The sequence below is a fragment of the Camelus bactrianus genome, chromosome 34, assembly GCF_048773025.1.
Source record: "Camelus bactrianus isolate YW-2024 breed Bactrian camel chromosome 34, ASM4877302v1, whole genome shotgun sequence".
Lineage (NCBI taxonomy): Eukaryota > Metazoa > Chordata > Mammalia > Artiodactyla > Camelidae > Camelus > Camelus bactrianus.
The window spans coordinates 15844905-15868828 of record NC_133572.1 but is presented as its reverse complement, the minus strand read 5'-3'; the positions used below and the strand labels follow the sequence as shown (position 1 = coordinate 15868828).

Here is a 23924-nt window from a genome sequence, read left to right as displayed (position 1 = left end):
ATCTGGTAGCTTTTACAATAAGAAATTTCATTTTACCTCTCAGGTAACATGCTAGTTTTACAAAAGTTCATCAATATTTCTAATTTTCTTATCTTTCTTGGACATATGGAAAGATTACCCTCCTCACGCCCTTGAAATTAGGTGTGACCATGTGACTTGCTTTAGCTAATAAGATGTGAGTGGAAGTGACATACTGATTTCTAAGGGCAGGGGGGATAAAGAATGAGTAAATCAGCCCTGGATGTGACATTATTTAAATATGCAGTAAAAAACTAACTGAAGACCCTTAAACTTAAAATTTGGTAGGATTTATGATTGAAAATTCATGAAAACAAAGATCAAATAAAAAGGTATCAAAATTATTGTATAAAGAGAGTATCTAAAAATGTTTGATCTTGAGGGGAGGGTATAGCTTAAGTGGTAGAGCACATGCCCAGCACGCATGAGGTTCTAGGTTCAATCCCCAGTACCTCTTCTAAGAATAAATACATGAATAAACCTAATTACCTCCCCCCACCAAAAAAACGAAAACAAAACAAACAACCAACCAAAAGTTTGGCCTTGATCTGATAAAATGATTTCTATATAAAAGAAATTCCAGAAAGCAAGAAGGAAATGGATGAATTTAACATAATAATTGGCACTGAGATAGCTGGCTAAGATTTGAAATAAAATAAATTTCCATTTATGCTTCAGTCTACAGATTAAAAAAATGAATCGAAAGGTTTAAATATAAAAACAAACTAAACTAATCAAAATTCATAAAATAATAAAAGTATTTGAAGAAGACGTAGGGGAGTTATTTTATCATTTTTACGAGATCTTATTTAATCAGTGCATCAAAACCAAAACCACAAAAAAAAAAAAGATTCAAACGTTTGGATAGCCAAATAAACATCACTGTAAATAAAGTTGAAAGACAATGAACTGAGAAAAATATTGAAACATAGAAAACAAATGGTGTATCTTAATATAAAGAACTCACAGGGGCGGGGAAGGGTATATAGCTCAGTGGTAGAGCGAGTGCTTAGCATGCATGAGGTCATGGGTTTGATCCCTAGTGCCTCCAGTTAAGTTAGAAAAAAAAAAGAAACCTCATACAATTGATAAGAAGACCATTTCCTAATATAAAACTAGGCAAAGGATTGGAGTAGACGGATGAGAAAGAGAGATGCAACTAGCCAATAAAAATATGAAAAGATAACCAAATAAGTAATCAAATTGGAACTGACATTGTACCACTTCTTACCAGCTTGAGCATGAGAGGGTGCAGGCATTTTCACCCACTGTTGTTAAAAGTGTAAATTTGTACAGTCTTTCTGAATGGAAATTTGGCACCACATAAATGTACCTATTAGTGATTTATTATGAAATAATAGGATAAGTAAGTAAAAATGAATGTGCTACAGTGTTCATTGAAGTTTTTTATAGTAGCAAACATAGTTCATAGATTAAGCAAATTATAAAATATTCAAATAGTAGCCATTCAAATGATAAAGATTTTTGTAATTAGAAAATTTTATTGAGATATGCATGACATATAGCATTATATTAGTTTCGGGTGTACAACACAGTGATTTGATATTTCTATAGGCTGTGAAATAATCTCCACAATAAGTCTGATTAACATTCATCACCACATATAGCTACAATTCTTTTCTTGTGATGAGAACTTTTAAGATCTCTCTTACCAACTTTCAAATTTAAAATACAGTATTATTAGCTGTGGTCACCATGTTGTACATTCATCCCAAGAACTTATTTTTAACTGGAGGTTTGTACCTTTTGGCTACCTTCACCCATTTTGTTCACCTTCATCCTTGACCTCTGGCAACCACCAGTCTGTTGTCTGTATCTGCGTTTTGTTTTAGATTCTATGTAAAAGTGAGATCATCTGGTATTTATCTTTCTCTGACTAACTTACTTCACCTTGCATAACATCCTCAGGGTCCACCATGTTGTCTCAAATGGTAAGATTTCCTCCTTTTTGTGGTTGAATATTATTCCATCGTCTGTATATATCACATTTTCTTTTTCCGTTCATCTGCTGATGAACTCTTAACGTTGGTTCCATGTCTTGGCTATTGTGAATAACGCAGTGAATGTGGAGGTGCATCCATCTTTTTGAGTTAATGTTTTTGTTTCCTTCAGATAAATACCCAAAAGAGGAACTGCTGGATCATATGGTAGTTTTATTTTTAATTTTTTTGAGGACACTGCATGCTGTTTTCCGTAGATACTGTACCAATTTACATTTCCACCAACAGCACACAAGAGTTCCCTTTCTTCCCCATTCTTGCCAGCACTTATTTCTTGTCTTTGTGATAATAGCTATTCTAACAGGTAATATTTCATTGCAGTTTCGATTTGCATTTCCCTGATGATTAGTGATGTTGAGCACCTTTTCATGTGCCTGTTGGCCATTTGTGTGTCGTCTTTTGAAAAACGTCTATTCAGATCTTCTGCCTGTTTTTTATTTGGAATTTTTTTTTTTTTGGCTATTGAATTGTATGAATTCTTTATGTATTTTGGATATTAGCCCCTTATCAAATACTTGATTTGCAAATGTTTTCTCACATTGGGTAGGTTGCCTTTTCATTTGTTGATTGTTTCTTCTGCTATACAGAAGCTTTTTAATTTGATGTAGTCTCACTGGTTTATTTTTGCTTTTGTTACCTTTGCTTTTGGTGTCAAATCCAAAAAATCATTGCCAAGACTTATGTCAAGGAATTCACCACTTATGTGAGTCTTATGATTTCAGATCTTATGTTCAAGTCTTTAATCCATTTTGAGTTAATTTTTGTATATGGTATAAGATAGTCTCTTACCACATTCATTTACACCCACCACACAACTTTCAGTATAGCTGGGAATAGCAATTTCTTTATGAGCAGAAGCTGTAATTACTGGCTTCCACCATAAAACAAAAGCATCTCTGGCCCACTTTCTACTACAAGGGGCACCAGTCTCTCTCTTATCCCTATGCTAGTAATTATTGAAACTATTAGCTTATTTATACGACTAATAGCCCTAGCCATACAGCTAATGGCTAGTATCACAGCTGGCCACCTATTAATTTACTTAATTAGAGGGGCAGTCCTGGCCCTAGTAAGCATTAACCCTACCACAGCCTTCAATACGTTTGTTATTCTTTTTCTGCTCACTGCCCTTGACTTTGCAGTAGCCCTTATTCAAGCTTATGTGTTCACCCTGCTAGTAAGCCTCTACATGTACACAGTAACACATAATGACCCACCAAGCCATGCATACCTGTCATAAACCCCAGCCCCTGACCTCTTACAGCAGCCCTCTCAGGCCTTCTCATATCATCTGGTCTAGTCATATGATTCCATTTAAACTCAACATTTTTATTATCCTTGAGCTTATTAACCAACATCTTAACAATATACCAATGATGATGAAACATTTTCAAGGCCATCATATACCAATGGTTCAAAAAGAACTTTGATATGGAATAATCCTATTATTTCAGAGATTCTCTTTTTTACTGGCTTCTTTGGAGCTTGTATCATTCAAGTCTTGCCCCTACAGCTGAATTTAGGTGGTTGCTAACCAATAGGCATTCGCCCCCTAAATCCATTAGAAGTACCACTTCTCAAGACCTCTGTCTTACTGGCCTCTGGAGTATCTATTACCTGAGTTCAACACAGCTTGGTAGGAGGAAATCGTAAGCATATACTTCAAGCCCTTTTTCTTACAATCTCTGTAGGAGTTTACACCACTATAAGCCTCAGAATATTAGAAAACACCTCTTACAATCTCAGATGGAGTGTACAGATCAACATTCTGCATGGCCACAGGCTTCCGTGGTCTTCACAAGATCATTGGCTCTACTTTCCTAATCATCTGCTTCCTAAAGTTTCATTTTACATCTCACCATCGTTCTGGGTTTGAAGCTGCTGCCTGATACTGACACTTCATAGATGTAGTGTAACTATTCCCATACATCTCCACTAGTGTTAATTAGTACAGTTGACTTCCAATCAGCTGGTTTCAGTACAATTCAAAAAAGAATAAACCTTATGTTAGCATGAATATATTACTAGCCCCGTTACTTGTATTTATCGAATTCTGCCTTCCCCAGCTACAAACACAGAAAAATCAAGTGCTTAAAAATGCACATTTGACACTATAGGATCAGCATGCCTACCTTTTTCCACAAAGTTTTTCATTGTGGCCATTGCGTTTCTCCTCTTTGATCTAGAAATTGCCCTAGATCTTCTGCCCCTACCCCGAGTATCCCAGACAATCTAATAACAATACCCATTATAGCACTAATCCTAATTTCACTGCTAGCAATCAGATGAGCCTACAAGTGAACTCGGAAGGGGTTAGAGTGGACTAAATATGATAATCAGTTTAAATTAAAACAAATGATTTTGACTCATTAAATTATGATTAAATTTATAATTATCAAGTTCCTTTAGTCTACACAAATATTATTCTAGCATTTACAGTTTCCATTATGGGCTATTAATATATTGATCCCACTTAATATCCTCCCTACTGTGTCTGAAAGAAATAATATTATCATTCTAATCATTCTAAATACTCATTTCACTCTAGCTTGCATAATCATCTTACTAGTTTTCACAGCCTGTGAAGCTACACAAGACTGTCCCTGCTAGTAATAGTATCAAACACCTATGGCATTGGTTACATGCAAAATTTCAACCTTCTCCAATTTTAAAAATGATTATTCCAACTATTAATACCACAAATGTGATTATAAACAAACAATATAATTTGAATTGATACCACAACTTTCAGTTTACTAGTTAGTTTTACTAGCTTATTCCTTCTTAACCAATTTAATGACAACAGTCTTAACTTTTCATCAGTCTTCTCTGACTCTCTGTCAGCACCTTTACGAACGCTTAACAACAGGATTCTTACCATTAATACTCTCAGCCAGACAGTTGCACCGATCTAAAGAATCACTAGTGCAAAAGAATCCTATATATCACTGTTTATGCTATGGGTACTCCTAATAACTTCCACAGCCACGGAATTGATTCTACTCTCCATCTTACTTGAAGCAAAACTAGTCCCAACGTTAATTACTGTTTCTTGCTGAGGAAACCAAACAGAACTACTCAATGCAGAAATTTACTTTTTGTTTTACACACTTGTAGGATCTCTTCGACGTCTAGTTGCTCTAGTATATATCCAAAGTATTTTAGGTTCACTAAACATTTTAATAATCCAATACTGAGCCCAAACAGTCTAACTCTTGATCCAGTATTGTCATATGATTAGCATGCATCATAGCTTCTACTTATAGCAAAACAGCCCCTCTGTAAGTGACACCTCTGCCAGAGGGCGTGCAGAATCCCTTGCTGCCAGGCTGGAAGTTCTTGCAGCCAGACTGCTCAAACTTGGCTGCGGTATACCACGAATCACAGTAATCCTAAACCTTAAACTATATAGTGTATCCATCCCTTACATTATCCTTATGAGAAATAATTATAAGTAGCTCAATCTGTTTGCGTCAAACAGATTTAAAATCAGTCTTCACACACCCCTCCATTAGCCACATGGCACTTGTCATCATCAGAGCTGTCCTCATCCAAACACTTTGAAGGTTTTGCAGGGGCTGTCACCTTAATATTGCCCATGGATTCAACACCATTTATAGGGTTTTGCCTGGCAAAATGACATTTTTTCATGTGCTTCTGGACCATTTGTATGTCTCTTCTGGAGAAGGGCCTATTCAAGTCCTTTGTCCACTTTAATAATTGGCTTGTTTGTCTTTTGGTTGATAAGTTGTGAAAGTTCTCAATATATTCTGGATAACAGACTCTTATCAGACATACAATGTGCAGCTATTTTCTTGCATTCTGTGGGCTGTCTTTCTGCTTTCTAGATAGTGTCTTTTGATGTCCAAAAGTTTTTAATTTTGAGAAATTCCAATTTATCTATTTTTTCTTTTATTGCTTGTGCCTTGGTGTCAGATCTAAGAAACCATTGCTAAATCCAAGGTCATGGAGATTTATCCCTGTGTTTTCTTCTATAGTTTATACAGTCATCCATCGGTATCTGTGGAGGAATGGTTCCAAGACCACCCTGTGGATACCAAAATCTGCAGATGGTCAAGTCCCTTATATAAAATGGCATAGTATTTGCATATATCCTATACACATATTCCTATGTATTTTAAATCATCTCTAGACTACTTAGTACCTAATACAATGTGAATGCTATATAAATAGTTGCCAGCAAGGCAAATTCAAGTTTTTCATTTTGGAAACTTCTAGAATTTGGGGGGTAAATACCTTTGATCCACAATTGGTTGAATTTGTGGATGTAGAACCCACAAGGTTTGGAGGGCTGAATAAGTAAGCCTTTTACCTATTTTGAGTTAATTTTTATATGTAGTGTGAGGTAAGAGTCTGATTTCATCCCTCTGTACATTGCCAGTTGCCTAGCACCATCTGTTGAAAAGATCATCCTTTCCTCAATTTAATGTCCTTCCATGTCAAAAATCAGTTGACTATAGATGGATGTGTTTTTTTCTCCACTCTCTAATCAGTTCAATTGATCTATATGTATATGTTTATACCAGTATCATAATGTTTTATTCACTGTTGCTTTGTACTAAGATGTGAAGTTGGGAAGAGTGAAAGTCCAACTTTGATTTTTTTTTCCTAGATCATTTTGGTTTCTTGGGGTCCCTTGAAATTTCATGTGAATGTTAGGATAAGCTTGTGTATTTCTTCCCAGAAGCCTCTGGGAATTTTCATAGGAATCACTTGAATTTATAGATCATATTATGTACCACTGACATCTTAAATCTTTCCATCACCACGGGATGTGTTCACATTATTTAGATTTTCTTTCAGCCTTATTTTATCATTTTCAGGGTATAAGTCTTGCACCTTGATTAAATCGATTCCTATATATTTTATTAGTGTTAACATTATTTAAAATGATACTGTCTTCTTAAATTCCTTTTGAGATTATTCATTGGTAGTATATTACAAATAAATGGATTTTTGTGTATTATATTTTGTCCTTTCACTTTGCTGAATTAGTTGACTAGCTCAAATAATTTTGTGCTGATTCTTTGGGAAGTTATATATAAAAGATGCTGTCATCTGTGTCTGTGAATAGACATGGTTTTACTTTCTCCTTTTATATGTGGATGCCTTTCACGTCTTTACTCATTGCTCTGGTAGAATATCATAACAATGGTGAAAGCCAGCATCCTGGCCGTGTTCCTGAATTCAGGGGTAAACCTTTCAGTCCTCAACGTTGAGCATGATGTTTGCTGTGTGTTTTGTCTAATGCTTTGTATCATATTGAACAAATCTCCTTTTCCTCATACTTTCTAGAGTGTTTATATGATGAAATTGCACTGGTGTTTGTTGAAAGCTTTTTCTGCATCAGGTTATATGATCATGCAATAATTGTCATGTATTACATTGCTTGGTTTTAACTTGATAATTGATTACATTGCTTGATTTACTACGTTAACAACCTGGAATTTCTGGTGTAGAGACACTTGCTTATGATGCATAATCTTTTTAATATGCTGTTGGTTTCCTATTGCTATTATGTTGTGAAGGACTCATATCTGTATTTAGAAGGAATGTTGATCTGTGGTTTTCTTTTTATGATGTCTTTGTATGGTTTGTTTAAATTGGGGTTGGCATTAGTGGTTTAGAGGGCTAGGGCTAGGGGTTGTATGCAAGCTGACCCTGGGCTGGGCTAAGGTTAGAATTTTTTATTACGGTATAAGGTTTATAATTTATGGTTTACATTTTGATTATGGTTAATGGTTATGGCTGAAGACTTACGGATATGGTTTCTAGTTATGGTATATTCTTTCTGGTTATTTTCTGATTTCAGTTTCTGGTTACAATTTATGGTTTATGGTTCTGATTTTAATTTCTGGTTATGGTTTGGTTTATGGTTTATGATTATAGCTATATGGTTATATGATATGTAATTTTATGGCTTTTTGGTTAATTTAGAGTTTATAGTACAGGTAAGGGTAAGGTATGGGCTGGGGTTGGGGTTTAGGGTAGGATTATCCTTGGTAAATCTAACTAAAGCATTGTTAATTTTATCTTATCAAAAAGGCAGCTCTTAGTTTTATTGATCTTCTCTATTATCTTTTCAGTCTCGGTTTCATTTATTCCCACTCTGATCTTTGTTATTTCCTTCCTTCTACTAATTTGGGGCTTCATTTGTTCTTTTTCTAGTTTCTTGAGGTATAAAGTTAGATTGTTTATCTGAGATATTTCTTGTTTCTTGATGTAGTCATTTATCTGTGAAATTCTGTCTTACAACTAACTGCTTTTGCCTTATCCTGTAGGTTTTGATGTGTTGTATTTCCATTTTTGTTCGTCTCAAGATATTTTTTTTATTTCTCTTTTGGTTTTTTTTTTTGTTTTTTTTTTTTTTTGTTTTTTTTTTTACCCATTGGGTGTTTAGTAGCATGTTGTTTAATCTCTACTTATTTGTGAATTTTCTGGATTTTTCTTGTAATTGATTTCTAGTTTTATACCATTGTGGTCAGAGAGATGCCTGATAGGATTTCAGTTTTCTTAAATTTATTGAGATTTGTTTTGTGGCCTAACATATGATCTATCCTGAAGAATGTTCCCTGTGCACTCAAGAAGTATGTGTATTCTGTTGCTTTTGGATGGAATGTTCTGTATATGTCTGTTAAGTCTATCTTGTCTAATGTGTATTTAAGGCCAGTGTTTCCTTATTGGTTCTGCCTAGGTGATCTATCCATTATTGTATTGCTTTCTATTTCTCCCTTTATGTCTGTTAACATTTGTCGTGTATATTAGTTGCTTCTATGTTAGGTGTATAAATATTTACAAATGTTATATTCTTTTATTGGATTGACTCCTTTGTCATTATGTAATGACCTTCTTTGTCTTTTACTACTGTCTTTGTCTTAAAGTCTAATTTTTCTGATAAAAGTATAGCTGCCCCAGGTTTCTTTTGGTTTCTATTTGCACAGAATATTTCTTTTCATCCTTTCACTGTCAGTCTGTTTGTGTCTTTAAAGTGGGTCTCTTCTAGGCAGCACATTGCTGGGTTTTGTGTTTTATCCATTGAACCATTATGTCTTTTGACAGTATTTAGCCCACTTACATTTGAGGTAATTATTGTTAAGTATGTACTGACTGCTATTGTGGTAGTTGTTTTTTGGTGGTTTTTTAATTCTTCTGTTCCTTTTCTTGTTGTCTTTCTATGTGATTTTGATGATTTTCTTTATGGTATGCTTAGATTATTTTATCTTTTGTTTATTTACAATAGGTTTTTGATTTGTGGTTACCATGAAACTTACATAAATCAACTTATTTATAACAATCTATTTTAAGTTAATAACAACTTAAGTTTGAACATATTCTAAAGCTTTACATTTTTACTCCCCCCACCACATTTTACTTTTTTTTAATCATTTTTTTAACTGAAGTATAGTCAATTTACAATGTATTAGTTTCTGGCATATAGCTTAGTAATTCAATTACATGTATATATATTCCTTTTCATATTCTTTTTCATTATTGTATCTTACAAGATATTGAATATTATTCTCTATGCTATGCAGTAGGACCTTATTGTTTATTTTATATATAGTGGTTAATGTCTGCAAACCTCAGACTCCCAATTTATCCCTCCCCACCTCTTTCCCCCCATTTTGTTTTCAACGTCACAATTTACATATTTTTATCTTGTGTATTTCTTAACAAATTATTATAGTTATATTTATTTTTACTACTTTTTCTTTTAGTGTTCACGCTAGCTTTGTAAGTGATTAACCTACCATTTTTACAACATTAATCTGAATTTTACTATATATTTTTCTTTACCAGTGAGATTTATACTTTGACATGTTTTCCTGTAATTAATTAGCACCCTTTCATTTCAGCTTAAAGAATTCCCTTTAACATTTCTTGTAAGGCCAGTCTAGTGATGGGGAGCTCCTTTAGCTTTTGCTTGTCTAGAAAACTCTTTTCTTCAGTTCTGAATGACAGCTTTGCTGAATAGAGCATTTTTGTTTTGTTTTGTTTTGTTTTGTTTTGTTTTGTTTTGTTTTTCTTTAAGGACGTTGTATGTATTATGCCATTCTCTTCTGGCCTGCAAATTTTCTGCTGAAAAATATGCTTATAGTTTTATGGTAGTTCCTTTGTATGTAACATGTTGTTTTTCTCTTGGCTGCTTTTAAGATTCTTCCTTGTTTTTAACTTTTGACGCTTGAATTACAGTATGTCTTGGTGTGAGCATCTTTGAATTTACCTTTTTTGGAACTCTCTGGACTTCTGGATCTGGATGTCTGTTTCTTCCCCAGGTTGGAAAGTTTTCATCCATTATTTCTTCAAATAAATTTTCTGCCACCTCTCTCTCTTCTCCTTCTGGGACCCTTATAATGTAAATGTTGGTGTTGTTCCATACGTCTCTTAAGCTGTCTTCACTTTTTCTCACTCTTTTTTCTTTTGCTTGGGTGAGTTCTACTGCTCTGTCTGCAAGTTCTCCAATCCTTTTTTTCTGCTTCATCAAGTCTGCTGCTGAACCTCTCTGTTGTATTTTTCAATTCAGTTACTGTATTCTTCAGCTCCGTGCCTTCTATTTGGTGCTTTCTTATATCTTATTTTTGTTGAAATTCTCAATGTGTTCCTTCAGAAAGGAATCAATTTCTTTTCCCAGGCTCAGTGAGCATATTTAGGACCATTATTCTGAGATCTTTGTCAGGTAAATTATTCATCTCTGTTTTATTAAGGTCTTTTTCCAAAGTTTTATCTTGTTTTTTTGTTTGGGATACATTCCTCTTTTTCTTCACTTTCCTTGACTCTTTGTATTCATTAGATAAATCAGCCACCTCTCCCAGTATTGAAGGAGTGGCCTCCTGTAGGAGATGACATTTATCCTTCAAGGTTGCCCTAGCTCTTGGTTGTCTCTCAATTCTTTGTGATTGTCCAAGTGTCTACTATATTTTCAGTGCCTCCCGGCAGTTGAGGGTGTTCAAGACCTGTCAGTGTCCCAAAAGGGAAGAGCTCACTCAGGACCTGGGTTCAGGCTGATTGGAAGCCAGACCTTCAAGCAACAGCTTTTAAAGTATGCAGATATGCATCTTTCAGGGGAAGACTGGGAGATAGTCTTCTGGGAGTTTCTGCTGCCTCTGAGCTGAGCCCTGAGGTGATAGCTGGTTTAAAACTGTTCGTTACTTTGCTCCTATCCTGTTGAATTCATGAATACAAGCTCTTCTAGCCACCAGAACCAGGCCATTCCCTGGGCAGCAAACACAAAAACCAGGGTACCAGACACATGTACAAGCTTCTCCTGGGAATACTGGTGAGCAAGAGCACAGCAGAGGGAGACCACAGAGGTAGTGCCTGCCTCCTGAGGTCTCCGGAGAGGATACATTGGGCCCCTAGGTGTGTGTCCATTTAGAAGCCTGCCCCTCAGGCCACAGCTCTGAAGGTAAAGCCTCATTCACAGAAGCACTGAGCTCCTGGGTCTGTTGCCCCTCTGCTGTGCCCTGGGAGTGGTAGCCAGTTAAGAACTCTTTCTTCATTTGTTTCAGTCCTATGGGACCTGTGGACGTGCACCCTGCTGGCCACCAGAGCCAGGCAATCTAGAGGTGTCTCTTGGGTACAAGCTTCCTCGTGGGACGTACTGGTGATCTGGAGCAAAGCAGAAAGAGAGCACAAAGATATCGTGCCTGCTGGCCTCCGTTGTCGGAGACTAATTCAGTAGGTCCCGAGATGTGTGTTAGATGCCTGCCCCTCAGGCCTGTGCTTTAAGATAAGCAAATAAGCCTCTTTCACAGAAAGTCGTGTTGCTTTTCAGTTGGATGCCTCTGCGCTGGGCCTCTGGTAGGGGTGAGTCCACGCACAGGGGCCCTGTAAGAACTGCTTCTCAGTTCATATAGCCTGGTGGGCCTGGTGGGCCTGGTGGAGCCAAGCCTGATGGGCTTTCAAAGCTAGATGTTTTGGGGGCTAGTTTCTCAGGTGCACGTCTTAAGAGTTGAGGTGCCCGACGTGGGGTTCAAACCCTTAGTCCTCAGGGAGAAGCTCGTGTTTGTGAGTTCCCTGCTGATCATGGGTTGTGTCGGGGGGTGGCTTCATGGTGCGATTGCGGCCTCTCCTGCACGCTTCAGTGTGGGCTTCTTCTCATTCTGCCAATGTGTAGGAGTCACTCAGCCAGTTTGGGGTTTTTTTTCAGAGAACTGTTGCATATGCAGCTGTAGATTCAGTGTGTCCGTGGGAGGAGATGGCTTCCGGATCCTCCTACGTTGCCATCTTGGACTAGAACCTAAATGCTTCTATATGGAAAAATACCTAAGATGTGTTGTTAAGGTATTTTTCCAAGATACAAAACTGTATTTGCAGCAGGGTTTTGTTTTTGTGAGGGAAAAAAATACCTATTTGTGAAATCGTAGAAAACACTGGCAGGCTATTTAGCCAAATGGTGGCTACCTTGGTGGTGGGGGAGAGCGTATGAAAAAGGTAGGATGGTGGTAAAGTACCGGTGATTTTTTAAGTTCTCTTTACAGTTCTGTATTATTTGAGTTTCCAGTAAATAAGTACAGAACACACATTACTTTCCTAATAGAATATGAAACGGTTTATTTCCTTTTTTGGTTTTAAAGGGGGAAAGTTCATGATAAGCCTCAGTGACACTCCACCTGCTCTGTTGTCGTCATGAAATCCCCTTCCTCCCATCATCTCATCCACTTTGCCTGACATCCACGTGTCTCTTAAGACTTACCTCTGTCGATGGAAATTCAGTTAACCATCAAGAAGAGAAAGGAGAATTTTATGCGAGTTAAACTGAGAATTATAACCCAGGAGTCAGGCTCTCAGAAGCTCTGAGAACTGTTCCACCTGTTAGAAGTCGAAGGCGCAGCCATACACATCTTCTAGACAAAGGGTCATCCATCAAATGACACACTGACATTTTGCATAAAGTTCACCAAAGATACACAATCCAGGGAAGCACGTACCAAGTGAGCAGTAAATCACCGTGACCTCTTACAGAGTCGAGAAAGAATGCTGGTCTTCTAAGAAGTTACATCGCCGACATCAGAAGAAAGGGGAAAAAAACCCAAAACATATTGACCTTTGTGGCAGGCGTCCCACCTTGGCGGAGGTCTGGTTAACGTGTACCGCAGATGCGCACTGTACGTTAGAGACGGCCCGGTACGGGCAGGGAGTATGTTATGCTTACATTTTCTTGTCCTGCTTTAAAATACAAATTTTATTCCATTGCTTTAAATTTTACCTCCACAAAATTCTTCCCTTTTCTTCAGGCTAAATTAGATGTGTCTCTACTGTGTCCTTATCATCCTGTTTAATTATTAGATTCTTAAACATCAAAGTATGATCTTGAGGACAAGACTATCTTGATAGGCTTTATTTATATTTACAGTAGGCATAGGGCCTGGTACATGTTAGGGGCTCAGTAAATGTTTATTGAATGAATGAATGAGTAAGTGAATGCATGGATGGTGAAGTGAGTGAAAGTAAGTCCTGACTTGAGTGATCTGTTGTGAATGACCTGTGCTGGAACAGTCACCCGTATCAAATACCTCAGCTTCTAGCCACATGAAAATTACTCTGTGTTTTAGAGATGTTTAAGACTCTTTGAGTTATACTTGGCTGTGCTGGGAACCATTTCTGCTACTTCTTGGGAATCTACAAGCTTGTCACGAGGAAGTCCTGGGACCGTCTCCCCAGCAGTTGTGACCCCTGGGGTGATCTGGCCTGGGAGGTGGTGGTAGGAAGGCTTCATTTCCCACACCACAACGGCCTCAGGAGAAGCGTGCCCCTTGCAGTCCAGCCAAAACTAAGAGTGAATTTGAGGCAGCATTTATGGATGGTGGTGAGGTTTGTGTTCCTTTACAAGCACAGCAGTATAGGGACTGGCATAACCCTAAATGTCATCCATAACGCTGTTTTCTTGGTGTGGCAAAATATGCTCTGAACTTTAAAAACTAGCGTGTAAATTCATGAAATTTAACTTGCATGTGTAAGTGTACATGTGTTTGTGTGAGTGTATTTAAATTAGGGACTACCTGTAAGATCAGGAGGCAAACTTACTATGTTTTGTCTTTAGAGGAAGAGATTTTTTAATTTTTAAAACTTGTTTTTAGGATAACCTGCTTATTTTTATAATTTTATGTTGATATATTTTAATATAAATATTACATTTCTCATATCTTTTTAGTAAATTTGGAGGCTGATTGCAAGGCAAATATTAGTATAATCATACAGAAGTTATGGCCCAGAATACCTGAATTTATGCTTGGTATGTGATATGATTTCAAGCAACAAGTATTTAGGACTTTGTTAGCTTAAAAACTAAGTCTCTTATTCCTAAGAAAACTAAAAACAGAGTTACCATATGATCCAGCAGTTCTACTCCTGGGCATTTATCCAGAGAAAACTCTAAAGATATGCACCCCAGTGTTCATAGCAGCACTGTTTACAATAGCCACGATCTGGAAGCAACCTGAAGGTCCATCAACAGATTATTAGATAAAGAAGATATGGTGTGTATGTGTGTGTGTACATATGTGTGTGTGAGTGTGTGTGTGTTTGTGTGTATATATATATATATATATAATGGAATATTAGCCATAAGAAGAATGAAATAATGCCATTTGCAGCAACATGGATGGACTTTGAGATTATCATAGTAAGTGAAGTAAAGTCAGAGAAAGACAAATATATGATATCACTTACGTGTGGAATCTAAAAAAATTACACGAAGGAACTTATTTACGAAACAGAAATAGACACACGGATATAGAAAACAAACCTTGTACCAAAGGGGAAAAGGTGGGAAGAGATAAATTAAGAGTTACGTCTTCCTTTTTCATGAATCTATTAAGAATTTTGCCACTAGAGGGCTCTTAATACCATATTTTAGTTAATTTAAATGTGTAGTAATAATAATATGATAAATTTTAGGTATTGGTTAATACTGTCTTCTCAATTAATACATCTTGCAAAATTTTTAGAAAAGCCTAATTTAAGTGTAGCACAATTATGAGAAATGTTGCTTTTTAAAAATGATAGTGATCTTCAGAAATATTTTAGTGATTTAAGGGGCATGCATGATAGTATATGGGCCTTTGAACCTTTTAAACTTCAACTTAAAAATAGCCTTTGTTGAATGAAATAATGCCATTTGCAGCAATGTGGATGGAACTAGAGATTATCATACTAAGTGAAGTAAGTCAGAGAAAAACAAATATATGATATCACTTATATGTGATATCTAAAAAAATGATACAAATGAACTTTACAAAACAGAAGTAGACTCACAGACAAAGGAAACAAATTTATAGTTATCAAAGGGGCAAGCGGGAGGGATAAATTAGGAATTTAGGATTAACATACACCTAACTATATAAAACAGATAAACAACAAAGACCTGTACAGCACAGGGAACTATATTCAATATCTTGTAATAAACTATGGTGGAAAAGGATCTAAAAAAGAATATATATGTATATAGATATATACAGACATATATAGATAAGTATATGTAACTGAACCACTTTCCTATATACCTGAAACACTATATCAACTATACTTCAATAAAAAAAGTTTTAATTAAACAAATAGACAAAAAAGTCTTTAGGATACTCTATAAACAGATACCAGATTTAACAAAAACGTGAGTATATATGTACTATATATATTTAATATAAATATGAGTATGTACAGTATATAAAACGTGTATATGAAATATAAAATGTACTAAGTATCTTCTGTAAGGAATTCATCATGTTCATTGTTTTTTAATGGGCTGACAGTCTTGTGGAGGAGAAGTGCTGCGGTTCCTGTACATTCTGATAGGTGCAATGACAGAGATTAGGCATGAGAGTTAAGAGATCAGAATGACTCCTCTCCTAAAAAAAAAACAAAGAAAAGAAAAAAAACCAGAGTGAAGAGGTTGGAAGTCTTCTCTGATGAGGTAACATTTGAGCTAAATCTTTTGATAGGCATGGAGGAGTTTAGATGGAAAAGAAAGGAAATTATTCTGGTCAGAAGTAAAAGTGTAGAGACATGGAGTAAATAGCCTTAGAGATCTGGGGACTTCTCAGCATCATGATGGATAAATGTAAAATCTGCGAGAACAGCCCATGTGAAAAACCTAGCCTTACCATTCAGCAGCCTTCAGCTTCGCACAGATTGACTGCAGCACCCGATTTCCACGGTCATACCCGCTGCCTTGTTCTTGTTTCTGTACTCATTCAGCAAGTATTTATTGAATGCCTACCTATATGTCCTAGGCACTGTTCTGGCCCTCAGGGGACAGTGGTGAAGGACAAATGAGATTCCTGCTCTCATTATTTACTTGCAAGTCAGGAGAAACCAACAATAAATAAGAAAAGGCTGGAAAATAGCAGATATTAACAATTGCTGTGCACAGAATTAAACAGGATGGTGTGGTAGGGAGTGACTGGTGGTAGCTAGATTGGGTGGTTAGGGAGGGCTTGTATGATGAGTTATTATTTAAGCTGAGACCCAAATGACCGGAAGGAATCAGCTATGTAATGACGAGGGTGAAAATATTCCGGTCTGAGGGAACGATCACCGCAAAGGTCACAAGACAGACAGGAGGACGGCCAGTGGCCTGACGTATAGCGGGCAAGGAGGAAAGTGGTACGTGATGACGTCAGAGAGGAAAGCAGAAGCCAGGTGAAGCAGGGCTGTGCAGGCCAGAGGAAGAAGCTAAGATTTTATTGTAAGTGCGGCGGGAAGCCGTTAGAGGGCTGAATGTAGGAGAGTGGTGTGTTCTATGGCCTCAAAAGGTTATTCTGGCCACAGTGTAGAGAGGGAGTTGTGAGGGGCCAGAGCAGAAGCATGGAATGGCGTTACATAGTACTGGGGAGGCATGAGAGGTCATGGTGGATTGGACGACAGGGCGGTAAGGGACATGGAAAGGTCGATATGTTTTGAAGGTCAAGTAAACAAATCCTGCTGAGTTTTGATTTTTGCGAAACTGAGCAGATGGTGATGTAGTTTACTGAGATGTGTAGGAATGGGCTGAATTGGTCGAGAGTGACAGTGGAACCAGGGGGGTTTGGGGGAACATGGTAAGTTTGGGACGCACAAGTGGAAATATCAAGTAGGCAAATGTGAACCTGGAGTTCCGAGGAAAGTCAGACCCAGCCACCATGTCTGTGTGTAGACTGGGCGCTTTGCTTCCAGAGTTGAGCATCACTGGCATTGATTTGGGATTCACTGCCGTATAGATGGTATTAAAGCCACAGGAATGAATGAGACTTCAGAAACTCAGGATAGTCATTCTGATCTTTTATCCAAAAGGAAGCATATGATGCTATATTTTTAAAATTCATCTTTAATTCCTTATCAAGAGCCAGTTCCAACAATTTATTCTGAAGCTCTAGTTAAATTATCTTTTGATGATGAAAAAGTTGGATTTCAGTACAATGAACCTCCTTTGTATAGATTTTCTCTTGCTGGACAATAAAATTTGAGCCATCCTATCACATGTGTACAGTATTCAGCACTGACATTTTACAGATGTGTAATAGCAAGATCACCTGTTCCATTGATGATTGTTGATATCAGTCTCCTGTGTACTTTTCAAATACTTTCATGATTTTTGTGGCTTTTGATTGGTCTAGTTATGTTTTCACTTTTAAATTTTTTATCCATCTAGTGTAAAGTAGGGAGAATCTAAATTTATTTTATTTCAAATCTTAGCCAGCTGACTCCAAACACCATATAAACCTTGGCTTTTCCTATTGATCTGAAACGCCATGTGCTAATGTTACAAGTGGATCCTAAGGTCTATTTCTGGAATTCTAGTCTGTTTCCGTGATCTTATTCATGACCCAGGTTATATTTTTATATCAAATTCAAATGACATATATATTAAAAGAATTTCCACATTACAGTATCTGCACATTTTTCAAGTTGCAATGAAAAATACTTTGCTACTGTTCCACGAAGTTCTTCCATGTTACAAGGCAATTCCTTAATCTATTGAACCAAGGTGTCTTTGAAAAGTTATACTTTAGCTACCTTCTCTGCTTCATATTGTTATTCTGTCAACATTTCCAGATAAACAGTTTTTAGAAAATATTATATTTCGTAGATTTATTATAAATCTATAAATCTAGTGCAATTCAAATAAAAATTCCAGCTGGTGATTGTGGAGACTTGGCAAAACACTATTAAAGTTTATCTCGAGGAAAAAAAAAAATTCGTGGAAAACAGCAAATTTTGTAAAATGATTATGATGAAAGAGGACTTTTCATTACCAGATATAAACATGAGGATAATATTAAAGAAAGAAGTATTTTTTTCACCCTCATTGCCAACGAACACAAGGAGCTTTGGGATGTATAAAACTATGAAGAATTATAGTATCTGTCAGTGTGGCTTGGAGTTTAATTTTTGTGCAGGAGTATGTTCTAATGATATAGCTGCCGTGACAGGAAGACATTCTAGAACAGTTGTCAAGATTCATAAGGAGCTTGCGCTAGAATGTGCGTTGACCCATTGCTTACTTCCGCAAGAAGTATAACTTCAAAACAGAGTCATTTGAGCTAAAGAATAACATAAAATTGTAAAAATTGTGAGTCGTGTAAAGGCAGTGTGTTAAATACAGGCTTATTCTATTATGTGGTAATGGGGAAGCTGATAAATTTCTGTTGTTCATACTGAAGTATGTGGTTATCAAGGGCAAAGTTCTTTTGAGAAGGCCTAAATTCTTAGTTCCCTCCCAGGTTAGAAAACCAGTTTGATCTAAATGCAAAAGAATTCTCGACTTTTTGAAGATGTGAATTGGAAAGCCTGATTCATTTGGTTTGATACCTTTGGTATTATTGTTGAGGAAAATCCTTCCTGTAAGGAAGAAATGCAACTGGCTTTTTAATGACAGCTATAGCATATCAAAGGCTACCTAGATGTCCCCTGGGCACCTCAAAATCAACAGATCCACCATCAAATTCACTACTTTTCTCCTAAGCCTATTCTTCCTTTTCTTTGTCTTAGTAATTTGTAGCACCATCCACCTTACTGCCTAAGCCAGGCATCTGAAAATCCGTCTTTGCCTGACTCTTGCCTTTCTTCTGTATCCAGTCACCACCCAAGTTACATTGATTTAATTCCTTACCATCTCTCATATATGCTCCTTCTGATGGCCCTGGTTGCTTCTATCTTGAATTAGGCCCTAATCCTCCTACCTTGGACTTCTTACTCTTCACTGACAACCCATCCATCAGCTGACCACCAGAATACTCTTTCCAAACGCAGATTTCTTCCTGGGAGTTTCCTAGGGCGTTGTCTTTTACCCTTAGGAGAAATTCTAGTCTTCCAGTGGCACCCAAAGCTCTCCACAAGCCTCTCTCCAGCTTCCAACCTGTACACCCCCCTACCATGTCTCATGCCAACCATATCTGATGGTTTGGGGTGCTTGAAACCCTCTGTTTTGCTTCATGCCTTTCTGCCTTCACCCACACTTGGAATTCCCTGCCACCATTCTTTGGAAGACCTAAGTATCTTTCAAGATTTAGTTCAGACTTTACACCTTTGGGTAGCATTTCCTATCTTCTCCACCCACAGACTATTTTCGCCACAGAATGGACTGTTCTTCCCTTGTATCCCTGTTGTAGACCCCTTACTTTTCACTACAGCACCCACAAACTGTATTACAGCTCTTTGTTTACCTGCTTCCCTAGTAGACTAGCAGCCTCTTAAGTCAAGGACTCTCTTCCTTTCTTTTTTTCTTTTTTAATTCTTAGTATCTAGTGTTATCTATACAATTTAGGCACTGAAAAATTCTTTGGATGAGTTAATAAGTAAGAAGTTTCAGAGACCTGATGGAAAGGGTTGGCAGAGAATGCACTAGTGCTGAAACTGGTCCAGAGGAGGTTACAGGGCAATGCAGTGATGAGAGTAAGGGAAAAGATAACTTACTAAGGGGGACTTGACTTTGTATGGTGGATGAGGATGAGAGGCATGGTGGGCCTGGCTGACCTGAAGCTTCTGGCTAGAATTCTGCTATAAGATTCCTCTATTGTTCTAGAAAAGTACAGGTGGTACTTGAGGCCAAATGAAGTTTGCTGGATATAATCCAGTTTGCAAATATTAGCACATGCATACCAATTTTTTATAACAACACTGCATTTATCTAGTGCTTTACAGTGTACAAAATTCTTTACTTTAATTATTTTATTTGACCCTTAGACCAGTTATCTCTCCAAGCTTCAGTTCCCATTTTTATAAAACGAAGATAATAGCTGTGTCTTAGGATTGTTTACAAGATATGTTTGGCATGCAGCCATGTACCAAATAGGTTCTTAGGTCAGGAATTTGAGGCTCATGTTGGTTAAATGACTTGCTCAAGGTCACAAAGGTAAGTTAATGGCAGATTTGGATATAAATTCTGTTGTCTTACCTCCTCTTTGTATGGTGGTCTTTTTACTACACCAGGATGTAAGAAGATACTGTCTTCTACATTACTTGGTGCATGGCATCTTTAATTTCCTTGAGAGGCTTACCCAAAAGCAGGCTTTGGAATTACTCATATTAGAGAGCTTATTGCCAAAATCAAGCAAAATCTGAAACTTGGCTAAAACCAACATGCAAATATAAATAGTGTTTTTATGGCTTGAAATGCTTCCTCACCTCTCTGTTTTATACGTGGGGGTTTTCAGTGGAGAATCTGAGCAGGCTAGTTCCTGCCTTCGTGAAGTTCTGTGGAGGTGTGCTCTCATTTACAATAATGCTTAAAATACCGGTTTCGAGTCCAGTTTTAGGCCGGAACAAGTGTCAGTCTGGGGCCCTGGAAGTGAGGTAGCAGAAACCTGAAGTGGGAACTGAAACAGAAAGAGAGTGAATCTGGGCTGAGTAGCCACTGACAGTCACACCCATCTGTCCTTGTCTGTCCAGGAAGAACCTGAAGCCACAAAATGTGACCTGGAGATGAAATTATTAAGTGAAACAGTTTCAGCAGGTACTTTTCTAAATTACATTTTTAGAATTGAACTTTATTGGGATTTTCTGCTTGTAAAAGAAATGTAGGGGCATTGTAGAAAAACAAAACAAAGCAAAACAACTCAGATGTTGCAGAAGTATATTTAAAGTGAAACTTCTTCCTAATCCTTCTTCGGAGATAACCAGTGTTAGCAGTTGTGTTTTTTATTGTTGTTGTTTTTTGTTTTTAATATGGGCACTCTCTGTCTCTCTCTCTCTCTTTTGACTTTAAAACCATGGGATTACATCTTACAAATGTTTTTGTTCAAATCACTTTTTTCACCTAACAATATTTGTTATTGTACATACATACATGAAACACAATACATATTCTCCTTAAATGAATAGTATTCAACATTATTCTAAGTCAGAGCACATGGGTAACCTTACTTTTTAAAGTATCTGTGTAATGCCATCTAATAATGGAACATTATTTAAATCCTTATTAGTAGACAATAAGGTCACTTACAATTTTTTTGTTATCACAAGCAATGTTGCCTTGAACATTTGCAAGCACACATACACAAAAAGAAATTTCTCAACACTTTTGTATTAAGTCTTATTCTGGCAAATAGCAATTGCATACAGTTTTAAAGTGTCAAAATGATAGTGAAGTCTAACTTGTAAATCTTTTAGTTTGAGATTTATGTACATCTTTTCCATTAACTTCATTGTTATGCTACTTTCCCAGTACCTTTTACGGAATCTGCTTTCTAATGTATTTTTTAGCATAATTTTTTATAACAGGCTTCTTGTCTACTTCACTTTTTCCAACATACTTTTGTGTCAGCAGTCAACTAGGTTTGTATCTTTGTAATTTTTCTATAATTCCTGTGAGGTAATTTTCCTGTTAGAAATATGATACTATAGTCAATGCATGAACCTCTGTCAGTAACACCAAGGTTTTCTGCATGGTGCCCCCCAAATAATGCGTATCATAAACAGTCTGAGTTTGGACACAGTATTCTTTCTTTTCAGGTAAATCGATTACTAATTAGATACATCTGAAAATTACGTAAGGTCTGCATTTTATTGAAGGTACACAGGGAAAAGGGGCAGTTGTTTACCTGAAATTTTCTTTGGATATTTCCATTTACTTTCAGCGCCTAGTCTCCATGGGTTAAATTTAGTGCCATTTTGGTGCGCTTCCTTTGATGGAAGAGGAAAATTGTAATGAGAAACAGTAAGACTAACAGATCCTGAGTTGTTACTATATGTCTGACACCAGTTCTAAACTCTTTTCCTATATTAAATCACAGTACCCCCAAGTTCTAGAGGATAGGCACTACTATTACATCCATTTTTTTGGAGGAAAGCACTTGGACTAGAGATGTTAATTAGCGTTTCTTGATAAGGTCACACAGCTAGTTAAGTGTGGAACCTGTAAGTGGCCCGATCTCCTTTCCTTATCTATCACACTCTATTGAAACAATTTTGGTAAAAGTTGAGAACGGTGATGTGTGACATCACAGATCCCCTGATTGTGCACTGAGAATTCTGGGACAATAGAATTTCCCCTTAAAACTTCTCAACACAAGAGATTATCCAATCCAGTGTCTTCTCTTTCATCTTCCATCCCTGTATTTCTATGAGCTGGGCCTATTTTTGCTGGAAAAATGTTAGCTTTTATTTCGTACATGGACCAAAAAAAATTTTTTTTTTCCATTTTACTTTCTTTCAGATTTTTAGCCCTAAAATGTCCAATTTTTAAAAATTCATTTGGTGGTTATTAAATTTTGTGTTAAACCATTTTTGGTCTTTTATAATGTAAGATAGCAGGATATGCCACCCCAAAATATGCCACTTAGGCAGAAGTGTTTTGAGCTGAAAACAATTAAAAAGATGCAGATGCAAGAAAAGGTCCCTCCCCTCCTCCTCTTTGCCTAAAAGCAGGATATAAATTTTCAAAAGTATTCTTCCTCCCCTCTGTACCAGGAGGGGCAAAGGTTAATTCTCAGAGACAACTTGAGACCCTGTCAGCCTGGAGGGGGCGCCACATAGCCAACTTTACTAACTGCTTTCCTTTGGCCTGTTATTTTTCCACAAATGTATTGTTCTTTGTAGACAATGCTATATAAACCAGAGTTCTAAACCACCTCTTTGAGTTACTAATTTTTCCCAGGGTATCTCCCATGTATACGTGAGGTGTACATGTTAATAAACTTCTATTTGTCTTTCCCTTATTTATCTGTCTTTTATTACAGGAGTCTCAGCCAAGAACTCAGAAGCTAGTGGGAAAATTATTTTTCCACCCCTACAATAAACTACATTTTTGAAGGTTTTGTTTTAATAGTAACACATACTTATTGTATACAAATTCCTAGAATGTTAGTATATGAACTATAAATGGAGCCCTCCCCTGCACCTACCATTATGCATACGTGTTCCCACTTCCAAGGTTAGCTTTGTGAACAGTTCTGAATTAACCACATTTTGAAAAATTTTTGTAGCTAAATGAAAGCTTCCTTTACCACTGTTAGAATTTTTTTTTATCTCCCTACTAAGAAAAAACAGAAATGTTATGATCTATTTAGAAACTGAATTAAACTGATTAATTTCAGCCCAGATGTTGCTGTTAGAGAATGCTTGTGAAAAGCCATATTCCTTTGAAGACCCTGAGGTTGATTTATACCAGTTCACAACTCTGGGTGGAGTGTACCACTTGGATATTTTGGAGCTTCCCCCCCAGTGTAAACCAGTGAAGGGCTGGATGATTGTGGAAGTAGGTTGATTCTTGAATCAAAATTTATGAATAATTTCTCACTTTTACTTTATCTCAAATGATCTAACATCTGATGAACTCTAACCCTATTAAGCAAGCACAAAGGAAAAAATGTAATTTTAAACTGTCTTGGATTTATAAATTTGACTCAGATACTAAAAGGAGGAATCTGAAATGTTATGAATTTTGAA

The 23924-nt window shown here is 36.8% G+C and overlaps 1 protein-coding gene and 1 pseudogene across 7 annotated transcripts in view; both read left to right on the top strand.

Annotated features, from left to right (window-relative positions):
- The window catches only part of DNAI7 (dynein axonemal intermediate chain 7), a 58876-nt gene that overhangs the window by 24849 nt on the left and 10103 nt on the right, over nucleotides 1-23924 (top strand). For 6 of the 7 annotated variants that reach the window (XM_045510302.2, XM_045510301.2, XM_045510304.2 and 3 more), the window contains 2 exons: nucleotides 20928-20991; nucleotides 23573-23733. The exons of the other annotated variant lie outside the window; for it this stretch is intronic. In XM_045510302.2, the coding sequence (XP_045366258.2) occupies nucleotides 20928-20991; nucleotides 23573-23733 (225 nt within the window). The remainder of the gene's footprint in view (nucleotides 1-20927; nucleotides 20992-23572; nucleotides 23734-23924) is intronic. 7 annotated transcript variants of the gene reach the window in all.
- LOC141575940 (cytochrome c oxidase subunit 3-like) lies at nucleotides 3248-3988 on the top strand (annotated as a pseudogene).